This window comes from Anopheles darlingi, chromosome 3 (assembly GCF_943734745.1).
Source record: "Anopheles darlingi chromosome 3, idAnoDarlMG_H_01, whole genome shotgun sequence".
Lineage (NCBI taxonomy): Eukaryota > Metazoa > Arthropoda > Insecta > Diptera > Culicidae > Anopheles > Anopheles darlingi.
The window spans coordinates 6,052,501-6,072,582 of NC_064875.1; the positions used below are offsets into that span (position 1 = coordinate 6,052,501).

Genomic DNA, 20,082 nt, shown 5'->3' on the forward strand with positions numbered 1-20,082 from the left:
TTTTGTGTCAATTCTCCTGGATGTGCGAGGGTTGCCGGCAGCAAGTGTAATCGGACACTCACTCCCGTCACTGACTCACCAGGACGATGACAGGACGATCTCATCTGGCATTCGGCATTCGGCAGTGAGGAGAGCGCTACTTGACTGTCGTGATGTTCTACGATTAATTATATGTAAATAGGGAACCGCCTTTAAGGGCTTTACGGGTACAGGTCCAGCGGCACGGTTGGTTGGTTTGGGTCCCCCCACCCGGAAAAACCCGGGAAAACCTATGGCCCGGGTGGCCCTCGACCGAGATCGAGAGATAAAAATTCATTTCGATGAATTTCATTAAGGAAATGCTGCAATCCGTCTTTCGGCGAGCGGACGGAGCGATGGAGGAGGAGAAAGTCCGGGGGTGGTTGGGTGGTTCGTTTGCGAAAATCATTAAACCGATCGGAAATCGCACACCCCCTCTTTTCGATTACAGTTACAACATCCTGGCGGTGATGGTGGTGGGAGTGTGTGCGTAATGAAGAAATTTCCTGATTTTCCGCTGATTGCTTTCATGCGTATTGACCGGAGCCGGTAGCCAGCGTTGGTAGCCTGGTGGCCTGCGCTCATCGGAGCCAATATTTTAATTAAAAATGAATTTATTATGCATATGAATGAGGAGGACCGTGGTCGGTTGTCTGGCTGTGGCAGTGGCCGAGCGGAGAAGGGAAGAATCCAGAATGACAAAAGAAGAATCAAACATCGCGCCCCATAGCCAGTGCTTGGCAGTGTCCTTGCGAATAGGGTAAGTGGGAGATAGCAGATTTTCTTTTCTTGGAGAAAACCACCAAACAATGGACTTTATGACTTGATCGCACAGTGCGTTGCGGCATTTTGGACGCTTTCTTTCGTCTAGTTTTGAAACAAAATTCAGTTTCGTACAACAGATTGAAACTGAAGTTGCTGTTGTTGTTGTGTTGGTGTTGTACGCAGAATTTATAAACTTCTAATATTCAATTTTTATTTCATTTCATGTATCGAAGGAAAATTCATAATCAAATTGGAGATTCCAATTCAAAAATACGATTATTAAACCTTAAAAACTTACGAATCAAGAAGGAAGTAGCTAAAACTTAGAAGAAAATCGAATGTTCTTCTTAACTAACGTCGAATGACTTGTCTTTTACTTATCGAAGCCTACTATTCCTTCAGAAGGTTATTGCAAAGTGAATCTACTGGAAAGAACCGTCACTGTGCGTCACTTACTGTAACGTGGCGTGAGGTAGCAGGCTCAAAACATGGTGCAGGCTTTTGTTCGACGCGGAAAAAGGAGGCACGTCAGCAAACAACACCCTACCCACCCCCTCTGCGAGTGCGTCCCGAGAATAAGAAGATGCGGTAGAAGAAACAACAAAAATCTGCCGAAGATACCCGCAGCTTCCACGCGTTTGTTGCGTAGAGATGATGAAGAGCAGTAGCAGGAGGGGTGAGGAGTGAGCCTCACGAGTACGCCGCGAGGGTAACGTTCCCTGTATAGGCGACGGTGGCGTGTGTCCCGTCCGCGTAATCTCATCCTGAATGTCCTGGGCCTGGCCGTCGTCGAGGCATCCGTGACTGGACCGAACCGACAAACTCAACCCTCCCTCGCTCCCACCTAAACCCCCGGTGGCGATCTCACGACGAAATTCACGTCCGATTCGCTGCCATTAAATGAGATGATTTGCGCTCTCGTCTGCATCTTGGAAACGGAAAGATAGAGATGGAAAGAGAGAGAACGAGAGAGATTTTGTTGTTGTTGTTGTTGCTTTCGATTGCCGTGCGTTGCTTGTTGTGAATGTGTTTTCCGGTGGAATATTCTTTCGCCCCCCGCAGGAATTGAAGTCGTGGTCGTGGACCGCGTCACTATCCGAGAGAGTATTCGCATCGCGCACGCACCTCACGCTCGGCACTCAGCGAGTGGGGAGGGGGGTCTACAGGGATTATGATTGAGGACAGAGGGATGCTGGGTGTAAAAAATGAAATCCAAGGTTTTTTTTCCCTTGCTGCTTTGTTTGTCTTTGAGTACCAGGCGCAGTGTGGCCAGATTTCGGTTACGGTATTCGCCCTGAGATGAGCTTAAGCAGGATAATTATTTGGATATTTTCCCCCGGATGCAGATCGTTTGAGCTTTAGGACAGAATTATCAATCCTTAAGTGATTAACAGCTACAATTATCAACAACTGTCATTACGAATGTGACATTCACTAAATTTCATTTTTTAGAAAGGTAAATCCATTTCCTGAAGCTCATTTTGATGATATAACCTATCGTCCTTTTAACACATAAAATGTAATCATGCTACTAACTCGTGCTTACAGACACGCATTGCCAGACACCACTCTGCTATCGCTTAGTGGCCCTCATACTGTCGCATTAAAACAAACGAACCCATAACCGTACACCGGCAGATGGTTTCGATCCCATCCGAACCAACCGCAACCAACTAACCAACGACCGGCGAACCGATCGATCGGGCTTCAACCATGGAGACATCCCCGTTGGTGGCAAATGTTATTTAAATTACACACACGGCGGACCCCATCGCCAAACCGGCAATTGACAATGCTGCTACTGCTCTTGCTGCTGGTGGCGCATAATCGTTTTTTTGTCCACCGTGTCTAGCATATGTGTGCCATTGGCCAGGGGACCTGCTGCCTTCGTGCAGAAGCCCCATAAGCGGTGGAGAGGAGACCATAGTGCACGAGACGAAACTAACTCGGCAACAACTTTCTCTACACCGAGTAGACTTTGTTGTGTACGTCGTCATCGTCGTCGTCGTCGTCGCGTGCCCTGGTTTCCAATCGATATTCGTTACTAGGAGCTGTGGAGCGTGTGTGTATCGTCAGCAGAAGGGGCCACCGAAGGGGCGATGGCTGTTCCTAATTACAGTTCAATCGAGGTGTGTCTCTTATCGCGTTTGGTTCGTGGTTTAATTGAGGTTTTAATTTGTAGCTGATTGGGACCGTTTGAGAGGCGACCGCGACGTTCATCTAATCACTACGCCATCGGTCTAATGACCGCGCTTAGCTGGTCAACCCGATTGGATCAACATTTTTAATTTCCATTAAGTTCCGCCTCATTGTGCACAATCAATTGGCGGTAATTATCGATTATCGGTAGCACGTTAAGGTGTTGAAACGAGTGGAACTTACGTAGCTTCATTTGTTTACCGAAAACATATTGACTAACTATCTAACGACTAACGATAAGAAAATGAAAAAGAAACATCCAAATATTTCCACCGAAAGCTAGGAAAAGCCTTGAATCCCGAAATGCCTCGAAGTCGTTTCCTTCCGATATTAGCGTCTCTCCCCTTCGGCCGCAGATGGTGCGCGTCCCGGTCGTTAGCTTGGCCACGGTCGTCATAATTTAATATCACATTACAAGACGCTCGGCTCGTGCGAAAAACATTTCCTTCGTTCCCTTTTCTCCCCTGGGGGATCGGAACGGGGGATGGAAGATGGAAAAATTTATGAAATCATACAATCGCTCCTTGCAGGCGCTCTCGCAGGCTGAGTTCCTTCCCCCAAAAGAGGGATGCCTGATGGGAAACAAGGAAGGAACGGAAAAACCTCGGCTTCGTTCGTTCCACTCCAAAGAAAAGGAAAATGGAAAATACTTCCTCAAAAAAACTAAAAAAAAGAAATTCGAGACACTCAGCAAGACACGGACGACTCGGCGAGCAAAGTAACGACGAACCCGGCAAAGAGGACGCAGGTGGTACTATGTGCTACTCCTTACGAGGGGAGAACTGAGCGCTACTAGAATGTCTGATGCGTGTGCCTCCGTTTTCTTTTTTGGGGTGGATAAAAAATTGGCAAAAATGGAAAGAACCGAGCATCACTTCCGTTGTCGGTTCCTCGGGGAGTTTTTTTTTCTATATTTCCATCCAGAGCCAGCCACATAAACCACCACATACAACTGAACCTGGAGTTCGGCACACAGCAGCAACAGCAGGATCCTGGCCATGGCATACTTTGTGTCCGCGTTCAGGGGTGGTGCCGCGTTTTTTTTTCCCTGCATTCGCCAAGGGTGAGTGGCGCACAATCCATTCAAGGATTGCTTCGATTCCTCCTCGTAAAAAGCGATGGAAGCGAGGGGTGCCGTGCGTGGAATTTGAAGATCCTTCGTGAGGGGTGAAACCGTTTTTTTGCGTTCTACGTTCGGCCATTACCCTCGTGCGTCGAGGGGTGAATACAGAAACAAAAAACCCAAAAGCAACCCCCCTGGTGAGGGTTCTATAGAATAAAAAAACTACCCCTCATAGAGCGTAGAGCCTGCTTGGATCGTGCGAGACTATCGCCTTCAGTTGCAGTTGCAGTTTATTCGTCAGTGCCTGGCAGAGAGTTCGACGGTTTTTTAAGGGCATACATCGCACACGGTGCTGAACTGCGACGCACACACGAGGGAGGGAAAATCAAATAACCGTTTTCCTTTCCAGCCGATACGCAATATCCGTTCGATTGATTTTCACGTTTCGTTTCGAGGCCGCGTGATGGTGGCGCATAATTTTCATTTTTTTACTCATTTTCCTCCCCCTGATTAACGCGTTGTGTAACCGTCGACGAACGGACGGAACAGATGCAGACGAAGCGCTAGAGGGTTTTCAGTGCGGGGCTAATAGTTTTATTTCGTCGATGCCGATCGAACGGCTATTGAAAGGGTGCATAGGTAATCAGGCGGAACGGGGATGGCCGTGCGCGAGCGCGCACGCGTGTGTGTGGCGGTGCCGGTAAGGACTTGAACCCGGGGGTCCCTTAAGACCCTCTCACTGGTGTTTGATTTCCCGGCCAGCTGAGGAATACCCGTTACCCAGAGAAACAGACGGAGGGAGGGAGAGAGAGAGAGGAACCGGGGAAAGGGCTCGTGTCTGAGGATAATGTGACGCCACGCCAAGGGATGCCAAGGACTTGCAGGACAAATTGGGATCGAAAATCGAAAGAGGAAAGAAAAAAACGTTGCTTCCGTTGGAGCACACCTGGCCAGGATGCGAAAAAGTACGAGGAAATTCAGGTCGCCGGAAGGTGCGCGCTATTTGTTACTCACTTCGAGATCATCAAACAACACATATTTAAAATTTAACGTTCCGTTTAAATTTTAAACCGTTTAAATTTAACCGTTTAAAAATTTAACCGTTTAAAAATTTAACCGTGTTTCCGTTTTTCGACAATAACTGTTATCCTATAAACATCCCATAATGTGGCTAGCATCCTATAATCTTCCTATAAATGAGAGCGAAACTTGCACCGAAGCCACAGTTGATTTTATTTTCTGTGGCTTTACCACAGTTGACCAGAAACAGCTTTTCAAATGCAGCTTTCGAAAAAAAACGCTCTTCCGGTGTTTCTACACACGCAACATGATTTTTTAAATAGAAATTTTCTAGGAGAATACGCCCTTATGAACCCATTCTTTTTATTCATTTAGTTCATTAGATCATCGATTTGATTTTGCAAACACTACTTCCATATATAAAACCGGAAGAGTCGCATGTTTAGTACTACTTAACTTGATTTTGAAGTCGATGGAGCTCACTTCTGACAACCAACACTTGAGAATAGTCAGAAAAACGTAGAATAAATCTCGGAAATGTTGCGGTAGCGTTAAATAAAACCTTACACCGGTCCTCGTGATGCGAGCTTTGATTACAGTGCAGTTTTGTGTAGGGAGCTGGGCGGTGTTGCCCCGAACGACAGTGTGATTACTGCGCATTCGTCAAACAGACAAGCTCCTAGTATCAGGTTTTTTCCCTTGGCAAACTCCAATTTTACATTTTAAAGAAATGTCTCTAGATAGACGGATGTCTATCGTCCACAGTTTTATGATAAGTTAATGCCGTTTGCAAGGAAATCGAATTCTCTTTTGCAAACGTGCTCTCAAAAACCGGTGTGTATCCCGATGAACGCGGGATCATCTTCACGAACGTTATACACTGTCTCGGAGGATGCCTCGATCGGCCCTCTGGGTCCTGAATTGTTCTCCGCGATTGGCCGACTGGCGGAAGCGAGGAAGGATACCGAAAGTCGTCGCTAGTGCCGCCACAAACTCTGGTCGAATCGGTGCTCGGCCTCGTTGCCCCATTGCTGGGGGCTCCCGGGGGCTAGCTTGGGTTTTGTTGAGTAGTTCCGGTCCGGGTTGCCCGGTACTGCGTTAGCAGTCCCGGGCATCGAAACCGGAATGCACCACCACCACCACCGCAAGCGGCCCGAAAGCCCAAAAGGGCAACGAGTCCGGACTCTGTTCCGACGCAGAACCGTACAACCGTGGGTTCGAATCAAGAATGGTGTCCTTCCGGTGCAGGCGACCAGTCAATCAGGACACGCATCCTTGGTGCGTTGGCGATTGCTAAGCACCATTGTCTCCGGCAGGGTTTGCTATCGGTGCATCACATACTTACATGAAACGCCTCCACCCGCACTGGTCCCATCTACCCCTCTGGCCCCATCTAACGGCAAACGCAGCCCCACAACAACACATATTCTGCATCGGCATTGCTGCCACGAAGGAGGAGGAGTAAAATATAATTAAACTTTGGTCGTGGTAAAAGTAAATAGCCGCCCGGCCAGCCTTAAATAATGATTTCAAAACCGCCTTTGGAAAGGTAAATAAACCAATCACAATCCTTTCGTCTGGCCGCATGGTGGCGTCGGAAGGAACGGGACAACTCTACGCATCCTTCCGACATCCGGGCGCGTGACGGAAATGCTAAACTCGGGCGAGGAGTATATACCACCGATAGTTACGTATCCGGGCACCGCTGGTTAGAGTGGCGCTGTTGAACATTCCCTGCAGGATACAGAAGTAGTAGGCGGGAGAGCAGGGCGTGAAGTTTTTTTGAACATTGAAATCTATGAGGATAACAAAACGGTGGATGTGAAAATAGTTTTCAAATAAAATAGGAATAATATTAAAAGGCCAATGCCAAGAAATGGTATTATTGCAAAAACATAACATCTCATAATTAAGGAACTGCCACAATGTGCACTTTATACAAACATGGTTAATGAATTTAGATTTTTGTAAAAAAGAAACTTAGTAGGGCTATCTGTTCAACGAAGCATTTATGAAATTTATTTATTAAAAACATCAAACGGTTCCATGAGGCTTAATAATACGGTTATGATAAAAAAAAAGCTTGAATGTTAGGGATGCTCTGAGTAATGTATACCTCTGAGTGAGTGATTGTATATTTGTTAGTATTTTCCGATTGATCCATTGTGCACACAATATTTTTGAAGATTCTAGATTCTTTATTCCGAAAAAATATTACAGATAAATGTGGAAAAATAAAATAAATACAAAAAAAAGTAAATAGTATGATTTTTACATAAAATTATAAAAATTATGTTGAAGTACGGCGTTTGCAGTTGCATTCATAAACCTGTAACAAAGCCTAGTGCGTGAAATGTAACACCATCACATTACCGTTATCCGATTAAATTACAGCGATTCATACATTACGATGCTCTACAACGATGAGGAAATGCTGGGATTCTCATTTGCCAACAATGCATTTTTTATCACCGTCCTCAGCGAACCACTCATTCGCACTGAAAACTCCGGAAACTCTGGTAGAAGTCGAGTGGCCGCGCCCTCCTTCTCTCGTTGGCTACCGCTGCTCTGGTAGGAAAATTGAAAAATGAATAATGAAGTGAACTCAGCTTCTGGCAGCGTGCCAGTGTACTCCCTGGACAAACACTGCGTGTCCACCCTTCTCTGGGTAAGGGACAGGGACGGCAACCTGATTGCGAACTTTACGCTCACCGATAATCAACTCAATTTGTATTTAATTAATTTTCACACCACAAATCGCATTCAATTACGGGTGTGCTGGTGGCGCCGGGATGGAAAGGACGAGGAAAGGAAAACAAGCCTTTCTCCCAAGGGGAAAATCTATTTTCACTCTCTCTCGTGTGCCTTCCATTTCCTCGTGCCAAGAGTCAGCGCAAAACGAGTAAAGCGGGAAAATCAATAGTCTTGTTTAAATTCTATTACCCCGAGGGCACAATGGCCTCCCTGTCCCTGTGAATGAAGCTTATAAAACAATTATATCTAACGCAACAATGACTGTTAGAAAGATCCTGGAGCATGGAAATAGCTCGCAATGTCGTGGGATGGATGGTATGTTGGAATACCCCCCGGAACGGGGTCGGTTTGCTCTGCATTAAACACTCTGCCACCAGTCCTGACGCAAACGGTAATAAACCGTGTAGGAAATAGCTATTCCATGTGTACATGTGTAATTGAATTGTTTCACATTGTTCCCGGAGATCACGCCCTCACAAACCGGTCCCCAACAGAGCACGGACCAATCAGAGACTATCCTAGCCATCCCCAAATGGCGTCCTGTGTGCTATTTCCTTCACATAACTTACTTGGCATCTATATGGGGGGGAGCTGGGCCAAATGTTTCCTATTCCAGCCACCAGGGCGGCCATTATCGAGTCTCTTGTTACAAGGTGAGACTGAATGGTTCGCTGAACGCTCGTCCCTTAGTAACCCGTAGGCGAGACCACGATAAATTGTGAAGTAATTTTCCATTATCTCCGTCATGCCGGACTGCGAAACCAGGCGTGCCATCGAGGTGTTCTCCATTGCATCAACAACGTGACTGACGATCGTTCAAATATTCAACCATCGGCCTTCGATCCAACGGGATGCTGGACATTGAGAGCGTTTACTCACCGTGTGTCCTTGAGGGAGGCTGACGGTGCTGTGTGAAAAGCAAACAAACATATCCTGTTCCTGTTGGAGTGCTGTTTGTGGGTTCGATTGAGTGTGTGATTCGCGATTGCCGTCTTTAGCCTTGATTCCGATCGTTGAAAGTGCGTAACCACAACGGTAAGTATGGGTGATGTGATATGTGTGTTGATGGTTGGATCTGTAGGATCGCTTCCTTTTTGGTGACAATCGAACAGAAAGTGTTGGAGTGTAATGTTTGAGGTAACTAGAAAACCAGTGAGTGTTGCTTGTGAATCATTATCGTTTGGTGGAAATTTGAGCATTCCAAATGTCAGTAGTATTAGCATCAATGGTATGAACGCCCAGGCGGCTAAAGAATTCGATCTCATTTAGATAAAAATAGACAATGATTTCAATAAATATGTTTTATGAAGTGTGATTTGTCTTTGAAAGATATGCTAAAAACTAGATTATTATCTTGGATTATTCCATTAAGCATATTACAACGATCTCGAATATCATTCTATGTTTATGAACAAGAAGATTTTAAATCAATTTTTTTCGAAATCACACAAAATGTTCAGATTAATTTTGATCCTTACCGGATGAGAAGAAAGAGGGTCACTCCAATTGAAATCGACTGTTTACAAAACCCCGATTTAACGAGAGCCGTTTTTAAGCCATCGTGAAATGAAAATCAAATCGAATCATTACAGTACATGCATTATTTTTTGTGGATTTATTTGCTAAAGAGCTGTGGAGTAATTGTTGTAGTTTCGGCAGCTCAAGTGTCGTTATATTGCACCATTATCCAATTACAGAGCTTAAAAGGTAAAAAATTGTCTGAAGCTGTTCATAACATTGAGAGAATAAAATACAGACCCGGAAACGACGATATGCGTTTAACGACCAGAATCGTAAGAAATCGGCTGGAGTGTAGCTCGTAACGTAAATGTTTCTATGTGTCTAACCCTTAGATAAATAGAAGTGGCTACATAAAGCATTTATTTAAATGATATTTTGCTAAATGTTCATCAAATGAGAGACTCAAAATCAATCGAATCGTTGATTAGATCTATAAAACAATAAGTCACGTTATCCTCATTACATACCTCAAAACCAACACATCTTCAGACAAAATTTGATATCAATACACACCCTTTGTCAACCATTACCACTGGTCTCGCCATAGTCCCCCTTTTCCAAACGAAATCGACCTCCTTAACGGAGAATCTATTTATCAAACTAAGCCGATAAAACAAGATACAATTCACCCCTTCCAAGTTGGTACAACTAATGCGCTATCCAAACACCAGCGCACTCAATCGGTCCAAACGATGCCTTTAACGATTCAATTACACCCTTCATCTGGAGAGGCTATGAAGTGTTGCATACGCTTCCTCGAAGGGGTTGCCCGTGCCACGAAACGGAACGGAGCTTCATCACTTTCTCATCCTGGAAGGATTTACGGTTTAAGGCACGCGACACGTCACTGGGGAGGACGAGAGGAAGGATGATGGCGTGTGTTGGCGGTCGCTGTTTGCTTGTTTACACTAAGTAGTGCTAAGCAGACCCACTCGACCCTTCTCGACCTTCTTCAAATGCAAAGATCTTAATTTTCCTCATTTCTATTCTTTTCTTTGCCACCCAAAATAAATATCCTCTCAACAAGGAAAGGAAAGCTGCTTTGGGCCATTTCTGGGAACGGTGCGAGCAATTATAGCTCGCTCATTATCCGCTCATTTCGCTCAAGATAGAGACGCTGAGCTCGAGGACTGTGCCAAGGTAACGGATTTAAATTCGAAAATCTCAACCTCGATGGGATTGCTAAATGTATAATTAATTTCATCAATTATTGAGCAGCAATCATCGTATCGTCGGTGCCGTCGGTGTTGGATTCGATGATGGATTCCAGCTAGAAGAGGAGGATTGTCATCGCAAGGCACCACTTGTTGCATAAACGGACTGAGAGAATGGATTCCTTCCGACATGCTGATCCTTTACGTGATTACTGGAACTTGGTTTGATGTTTTGATCTTTAAAAAATCTATTTGACATTTCATTAACCACTTTATGCTGATTATATGCCAAGTGTGTGACAAATTGTGTGACAACAATCGTGATTGCTCCTAAACTTTAATATTTTTAAATGAAATATTACAAATCACCCAGTGATGTCCGGAATTGTAACAAACAATTTGGCACATTGGGTGACACCGTGACGTGATTGTGATATTAATATCTGTTGACTCTTTTCAGCGACGAGTACCATCATCCGCATCATCATCAGCGGTGTAGCTACTGTCCCACAGAGCCAGTACCTCTAACATGCCCACCTGATTGTTTCTGTAAGCATCCACCGGATGAGAGTAGAGACCATATCTAAGCGAGTCCATGTACTTATAACCAATTTGCTGCAAGCAGAAAGCAATCCTAAAGGGCTCACTCTAAGTCCAGAACATCTGGCTTCGATGGAGCTCTCATTTTTAAACCGAAAATTTAAACTAAAATGACCGTTTGTGCGATAGGGTTTGGCAAGCAAAGGTACAATTGTGTTTGCCACATTATCAAGGCGAAAGATTGAAAGCTATCCCGTATCAGTGTTCTCACTAGTCGTCTAGCTTCTTGTTAGCGTTGTGCCACTATTGCTGGCAGTAGGATGTAGCAGTAAGGTCACTAGCGGGTCACATCCCATTTCTCTCTGTCGTCAAACCGTTGTGTAATAGAACGTGTATCGTTATCTTCGAACATATGCTATGCAGCATCATAAAAAATATAACCTTTCAACAACCTTCAACAATGGGATTTTGTAGAAAGTCTCTATTAATTTAAGAAAGAAAACCATTAGAGAAAACATTTGGATGCGGTCTGTGGTTGTGTTTCTGTTTTATAAAGATGTATAACAAAAGTTTGATTCTTTTCTTATCGCTGGCATGGAAAATGGCATCGAGATCATGCGCAATACGCCGCGCTTGTACGCTGAATGGACAGCCTCAGTGTGCCATCCAACCGGTATGTTCAGTTGATCACTGGCGGCCGCACGATTCACACGAGTCTCGTACGTAATAGTAAGGTGTAGTTATAGAACTATCATTTTAACCTTTAACAGTAATTGATTGTAAAAACATCCCTAATAAAAAAAAGTAGAATGAAAAGGTCCCTCCACGGTAATTTTGAACTTCGAGAACGAGGTTTATTAATTAAAAATTCAACTACAACCCCGGGTATCGGTCAGGATACGCAAAGAATCTTTTTCTGAGATAATCATCATTTGGTGTATGTGTGTGTTTGTTTCCAGTGTGGAAGTGTCGCTAAAGGCATTGAATGTCTTCACTAGTAGAGTTTCTATCGTTCTAATGTCTAGTTCTAATTCCAAAAACATTTTTATTTCCAAGTAATACACTTTCGGATGTAACTCACAACTGAGATTCGTTGTCATTCCTACGAATTCGTTTCTCTTGTTTCCGTTAATTGGTATTGATTGCTAAAATCGTATTAAGTGCACAATGATTTCTATTCCTTTTCCTTCACATCGGCGGATGCGTTTCTCCTTTGAGACTTGCAGTCTCGTGATCGCTTTATCACGTCACAAGCACTTCGGATTCGGATTCATTTCGAAGAATTTGAATTCATTTGAATTTTTTCGCAGCCTACGCTCGTACGGAGTGAATTTGGTTACACTTTGAATGGTTTTTCGTGGTAAAATTATGTATGTAACTGCTTTTGAGCTAATTGAAATAGCTAATTGAAATAGGGACTAGAGCGCGTCATTTCCATCATCGTACGAGTTCTACAGTCCAAGGCGTGATTCACAATTCTCTTATTCCTTTCGAAGTTCATTCGTGTTCAATAAAGGATTTCCCTGCTTTCTGGTGTGCTTTGGAGAGCCTGGAATGGAATGTGTTAACCATTAGTGCTGTACACATCGCATCGCTCTGCTACGGATGCGAGCTACAGAAATCTCTACCATGACCACCACATGGTCATCACTAGTTGTCGACCAGCTGCTGAAATGCAACGAAATACGAACAGAAAACACCAGCAACACTCCGATTGAGTTTCTGCTGGCCGTCAAAAACTCAAGAAACAAAGGTAGATGCTGTAACGAATGCAGGCTGTAAAGAACTTACCACCTTGAACCCTAGTGTTCCACCTTGTTGCGCTTATGCTCACCAGCGTACTCGGCACACTCGAGCACCTTCAACCAGCAGTCACCGAGATGCATACCATGAAGCTGCTGGATGGCACGATGGGCGGCGACATCACTGGCAAACTCAGCATAACCATGCCGCTTACCGGGCACTAGATACACCTTAATGAGATCACCAAAGCGACAGAACGCGTCGGTTAGCAGCTTCACCGAGATCGCTTCTGGCATGCAGATGAAGAACGCTTTCTTCACACACGCCACTAGCTCCGATACGAGTGGCTTCGGTGGACCAAGCTGTGCGAGTGCATCTTTGGCGATAATTTCCTCCTTAAACTCCTCCTCGAACCGGACAATCATACGCTCACCGAGTGGATATTCTAGCCCGTGAATCTTCTCCATTGCTCTCTGTGCCTCTTCACGTGACGAGTACACAACGGTAGCTGTTAGATTGAGTTCATCTGCAACCGAACAGAGAGGCCACTTTATGCTAACGAAGGAATGTTTCGATACAACGCGAAGGAACCTACTGGCAGACATGATGGTACAGTACTTCATCCCGGGACAGATATCGAACAGACGCCAGATACGATCCTGATTCAGCTGGTTGCTGCATATCACAACCAGCTTCGAGTCACCACCTCCCCTCGCTACAGTTCGCTCTGGGGAATGTGAACGCTTCCGATTCACCTGTTCCCCAACCTCATGTCCACCAGGTTTCCCATTATCCCGTTCTTGTTGCACATTGCTTCTTGGAATGCAAAACTTGGCCTTATACTGGGGATTGCAGCCTTCGATAGCCGTGGCCGTCTCGAGGAAGGAAGCGAACTTGATGTACGCCGCACACTGTTTGTCGTTCTTCTTATCCGGTACGAGCCGCACCTGGGTCACGGTTCCGTACGGACTGAACTCTTCCCGCAGCTGGTCCTCCGTCCGGCTACTTGGCACAATGGCAAACAGTCGCAGAAAGTGGTTCTCATTCACATCCAGTACCGTGCTGCTGTTCTTATCGCGATTGTAGCTACAGAGCGAAACAGATTGATTAGAAAACATCTCTTCTCTCGCCATCCTCTTTCCTTACCTCGCCGATATCATCACCTTGATGGGACGTGTATCACCGTCGATGATGGTGGCATTCTTGCGTAGTCCTCGAGCAGCGGAGGATGTTTTGGTGAACTTTACATAAGCAACTCCCTTACCCCGACCGGTTCTACGATCCGTTATCACAACACACTCTTCGATCGTACCGTCCGATTCAAAGTGTTTGATGAGCTGATCCTTCGTAATGTGTTTGCCGCAGATAATGAACAACCGGGACATCGGTGGCTCTTCGCAGATTTCTTTCGTACGACCGCCACCGTTATCGGTCATTTTTGCACCGCCAGCTGAAACAGAAAATCAATAAACCACCCCAAATTTCCGGAGCTTCCCGGTCGTTTTCCGTGGATTCCGGAATGAATATCACAAAATGCAAGTGAACTTTAGCTTCTGTAGGTAATATTTTAACAGAAAACAGCCATTCAAAGAGATATTTAACACATTTTACACGACTTTTATGCTGTTTTGCTGTTCAAAACAAAAGAACGTCCTTTCCGGATGTCCTTTTTAAGGATAAAGTTGACGTTCGACTGACAGCGCATGTGTTATGACGAAGAAGGGAGGAAAAGCTACTTTTCTGCTGTTGTTTTCGAATCCGAAATACGTGGTTTTCGTGATATGAAAATGGCTTATTTTAGGAGCAACAGGACGAGGTCCTTTGGCAGTACAGAGCCTTTTTTTAATATGGAAGGGGGGGGGAAATATGAAGAATATCTTATGGAAGGTCTTACCTAAGGAACAAATTAAAGATTAAGGAGATTAAATAAAAGTAAGCGTATCACCATATCACAAGCAAAGCAATTGCTGTTCTAATAGCTACAACGAGAGTTGGTTTCAATCGTTTTATTGTTGTACACTTGAAATCACTTGATATCAGCCGATATCACTTAACATCATCGATGGCATCCTTCACGATAATCTTCTCCCCCATCGGATACTCAAACTTGTGCAGCTTCTCCCGGGCGTACTTGGCCGATTGGGCATTATTGTACGAAACGGTGGCGATACCGACCGACCCACCATCATGCGATACGGAGCAGTTCATCAGACCCGGGATGATATCGAACAGACGCCAGATTTGGTTCTGCGTCAGCGTCGAACTGCACAGCACGGTCAGCTTCGTGGGCGGTATCATAGCGGACGAGCGGCGACGGGTGAAGGGCCGGAAGAAACTCTTCGCATCCTGTGGCTGCGAATCGAGACTCACCTTGCGCGGTTTAATCTTCGCAAACTTTGCCCGGTGGTCCGGTTTGGCCGTCTCGTACGCGAGTGCCGCATCGAGAAACGACTCGAACGTCAGATAGGCCACATTGTTCCCGGGTGCCTTCTTGTCCGGCACCAGCTGCACACTGTTGACGGCCGAGATCTTGTTGAACTCCGCCTTCACCCCATCACTGTCCAGCTCGGCCGGACATTTCACCTTCAGCCGCAGACAGTCCAGTGGCTTCGACTCGACGGTGCTGGGGTAATGTTTGGATAGAAACCATTTTTTAATGATCGACTTCTGACCACTACGAGGGTCTCGAAGCTTACCTAGAGGCGATCTCCACCTTAATGGGTTTCGGTTCCGGATCGATGTGTTTCCCGTCGGCTTCCTTGAGTGCCCGGGCCGCTTGGGAGGTTTTCTGGAACTTTACGAACCCGATCCCCTTCGATTGGCCGGTCAGCTGGTCGTGGACGATGTGGCACTGCTCCACCGTGCCGTACGGGCTGAAGAACTGCTCGAGGGCACTGACCGTGATCTGCTTACCGCACAGCACGAACAGCCGCGAGAACGGCGGTGAGTTCAGGTCCGGAACCGTCGACTGTTCGCTAGTAGTCGTCATCTTTGCGCTGGGGGTAAGGCTGATGCGAGGGATATCGCGAGTATCGCCGTAAGAACGTACGATTGATCGTGCTCCGACGGTGCTAGTTGTGACGGTACTGAACCCCATGACTTGCGCCTCTGGCACGTCTGGTGCAAGCTATCGGAGGCCTGGTGCCGGCTGTAGAACTGGATGAAGCGACACTATTGTACTCTGCGTCTCGGCCGATCCCAAAACAGATGACAGACAGATGAAATTGGGCCTTGAATGAAAGAAGGAGAGTTATGAAACATCGAATACAACCGTATCCACCCCACCGCCATCGCCTCTAATCCATCGCGATCCACCGAACCACCCCTCATCCATCTGTAGACCGACGTCGTCGACGGAAAGCCAATGAGTTGGAGTCAGTTGGTCGATGGATTGAATAATTTATCAATTCATTACTCGCGAAAAATGACGCCAGGCAACACAAGAAAAAAACCCCACGCTGCTACTCGTGGCAAGTGGCTCCAATACCGGTTACCACCAGTTTGTATCAATGTATCTCCGGTCTTCAAAAATAAAAACGAAAGAAAAACGGTCAAATGGAAATGCATTCCGGTCAGCAGCCAGCGGAACGAGCGAAAGCAAAACTCTGGATCGCATAAGTTGCGCACCGAGCGGATGCCGGAGGCCTCCAGAACCACTAGCGTCCGGTCCGGCTACAATCCTGTGCGCTTATCCGATTTCCTAAATTGATTTTTTCTTTGCACGGATGTACACACCAGGGACTTTCCCGGGGGGGATGGGGAGTATGCAACGCGGTGGTAGCCGCTACTGCAGGCTGCAATGTACCGACCCTGACTGTACCCGGGACCCGGGACAATGTTAATCGCCGATTAGTGATCCTAGTGGCATCCCTGGGGAGGAAACGGTTGCAGTTCTCAATTTCACGCTCGAGGCGTTTCAGGGTGCTCGCAGGTGCCATAGCGAAGGGGAAGGGGATGCCGAGGTTTGGTTTTCAATTTGCAAAGTCAATCGCGGTCCAATGGTGCTCATACTTTCATGGTACCAGTTCATCATCATGCTTCGAGGGGGTCTGGCTGGTTGTAGTTGGGTGATGATCCGATTAAAACAGAGAAATACTTTGCGAAGGTATCGTAACCCTCGGCATCGGCTGTGTTTGCAAACAGCCGCCGGTTGAATGCTAGGACAACGAGCATTTATCTCGGGAGGTACATGATGGTTTTGATGAACAGTTTTTAGAACGGGACGCTGAGGAGGAGCAAAAAAGTTCTAAAAAGTTTGTAGACAGAAGGTAAAACAAAATAAGTATCTTTTCGATGCCCAATTTAATTAACAAGCTTCACATTTGGTCAATTTGTTACTAACCTGTAGGTGAAACGTTGTGCCTTTCAATTGAAATGGGTTGGCTTATTTAGAATGTTGGTTGATTAAACCTCCTGTCGTTGATGTAAAGATTAGTTATTACTTAACTAGTCATTTTTAAATTTGTTTTGGCGATTTTCTACCAGACAAAGTATGCAAAGAACTAGGCTTTTTTAATTTCAGAAATCAAATAATCAAACGTTGTTTTGGTATGTTGTTTAGTAATTAGAAATTTAGCAATTCCTTATGGTTTTTATGTGCACCATGATGTGAACAGTTTTCGGTGTTTTACTTAATAAAGAACAGAAATATGTATGAAATTAGTCTATGGTATCTAGCTTACATTCGTGGTAAATTGTATTTTAATTTGGAAGATTGTAGCAGTTGGAGAAAATGTAGATGCTTGCCATTTTTGACATTTTTATCGATACCAAATATAAGCACGTCACTAAAACTACATCAACTTGAAACTGTTAAACATGAAATCACGCTTGAACTGTACCTCGGTTAGGCTTCAAATTGGTTTTGTGTACACTGAGGTTAGCATACCAAAATACCGGAAGGAAAGACTTACGCTGACAAGCATCCTTCATTCTAAACATACGATAACTACCCCCGTAAAGGAGCCTCCCTCAAACCAACTATTAACGCACCTTCACCGTATCGGTTACATTCGAATGCGGAAGACAAGACGATAACAACCGGCGGACAAGCCGATCCTGCAGAAGAACCAGCGATGTCTCTAAGCCGCTTTCAACAACGCATCTCGAGACTTCTGTCGAGCACAACCATCTTCCGGGTTTCCGGGTGCAGGAAACAACGTGAGCAGCTTGTCCCTGGCAAGAGGATTATGTGCTGTACCGTTTTGGAGGCCGATCATTTGTTGATGCCAGGGGAGAATGGTGGCTGGATGGCGAAAAGATGTGTTCGAAGTGATTTATTTGAACGACTTCGATTTCCGCAACCCGAAGCGATGGAGTCAGGTGGCGGTCAATTGAAGGAATTGAATTAGTGCAGATGTTATCTCGTTATTGTTATCAGCTTATTGGTCATTGCTGTGGTATTTAAAGCTGGTGGCGGGCGTGATCGGCTCAGGCTCGGGGCTATTTTTTGGAAAGTTTTTTGTGATTTTGCCAGGATATTTGTACCCCAAAGTTATTCAAAATAAAAGGGTAAGAAAATAATGAAAAAACGCATAACTCTGCAGTTCCAATGCCAGTTGCAAAGACAGTGAAAGCCCTTCTTTCAGTATAGAATCGAGCTCAATAAAAGGAGAAAAAAATCATTTACCATGATCACACACCATGACCGAAGACGACGACAACGACGACTGGCAAGTGGACTAAGAAACGAAAAAAGGAAGAAGAAAAAGCAAAAATAATTAGGAACCAAGTACCTTGCTAGACAGCATTTGCATAATTCGAACATAATCGTTTTGTGCTGCTGTGCGTACACTGCCACAACACCAAACACCCTTGTTATTCCAGGATTCACAGACAAGAGCCGCGGGAGAAAAGGGAATCGAAACCGAGAATGGAGGATTTTCGGGATAGCTCGAATAGGGACCGCTGGCAAGCAAAACATAAACGATAATTGAACTAAACTAAATCAGAACACAATGGAATTAGACAGTAACGAGGCGCTGCTGAGAACCGTTCGCTGGGAATGGGAATGCTGCCGATTCCCATGAGATCTCCTTGGTACGCACAGTGCAATCTGAGGGAGGAATAGAAGGATGGAGGATATACCAGAGTTAAGCGATGTTTTTCTTGTGATTCTAGCATTGCTATGGGAGGGGTGGGACCTTGATAAGGGTGTAAGCAACATGTTTGTTTACTCTGTTCGTCTGATGTCCTTTTGCGATTTGGAGAAGAAGGAATCAATTCAAGAAGCAAATGCCGTGAAGATGGTGTGTCGAATCTTGATAAGGAGCATAGATTTTATAAATCATTATTCTCAAGTAGGACAAGAAGAACGTCACATTAAAAACAATCTGTTTAAAGAAACAGTTTTCAAAATAGTTTTTATTTTTATAAAAAACATTTTACCAATCAAACATTTGCTACGTTCTAGTAACTCTACCTTCTATTTGTCTTCAGGATCAAATCCCTGAACAGCCCCTTAAACAGACACATTCCATCCACATTCTCGTCACGCCTGAACACGTCGTGGGTCATAGGAATCGCCAAGTTAAGTGGACAATCTGTTATGAAGAGTCGAGCATCCTCCCTGTTCTCGGCAGATCGTTAGACAAGGAAACAATTGCCGTTCCTAACGTACCTTGGGACGTGGCATGCCGTTACGATGTGCTTGAATTTGGACAAAAATCCCCAGAAAATGAGATCCCTTGGGTGCAGTTTTGGAGGACCTTTTCACACCCGCTCCGCACGGTCGAGTGACGTTTTACGATATCTCAAAAGACCGTTTTCCGGAAGCAACTCCGGTGGAATACAAATCCTTTGACACGCCCAGACACACATACAAACATTGCGGGGTTGTTCTAGCACATGGAAACCAAATCCACCAATAAAAAGGACCAGACTGTCGCTGGTGCCACAAATGAAGCTGGTTAAATAATTTTCAATTACCATAATTGATGCCTTCCAGCAGCAGCAGCAGCAACAGCAACAAAAAAGGTTCGTGATTTTGCAATTGGCCCACCAGTGGCTTCACGAGTGAGCATATCAATTTCATAAAGCTGATTAATCCTCCTTTCCACGACCAACCACGGAGCAAACGATGGACACGTGTCCGCCCACGATTACCACCCTTGGATACCTTTGATGAATTCAGGAGACCCCCGTACCATCCACCGGCATATTGCCGTGGTAATACTTCGGCGAAAGGCAAAAGGACGAAAGGGAAACGGCTGGCGGTGGTGGATGGGTGTGATATTTACTTATGAATTACGTTATGAAATGATGCGTCGCCCAACGCAACCCCAAGGTGAGGCGATGGTGAAAGGG

The 20,082-nt window shown here is 45.3% G+C and overlaps 1 protein-coding gene across 1 annotated transcript; it reads right to left on the minus strand.

The window, feature by feature from the left end:
- Positions 1-11,983: 11,983 nt before the first annotated feature.
- On the minus strand, positions 11,984-14,421 carry LOC125956310 (RNA-binding protein 45-like). Its single transcript, XM_049688049.1, has 4 exons — positions 13,924-14,421; positions 13,373-13,863; positions 12,826-13,303; positions 11,984-12,583 (listed from the first exon to the last, which is right to left on the minus strand). The coding sequence occupies exons 1-3, from the start codon at positions 14,211-14,213 to the stop codon at positions 12,837-12,839; spliced, it is 1,248 nt and encodes a 415-aa protein (XP_049544006.1). The 5' UTR covers positions 14,214-14,421; the 3' UTR covers positions 11,984-12,583; positions 12,826-12,836.
- Between the last annotated feature and the right edge of the window lie 5,661 nt (positions 14,422-20,082).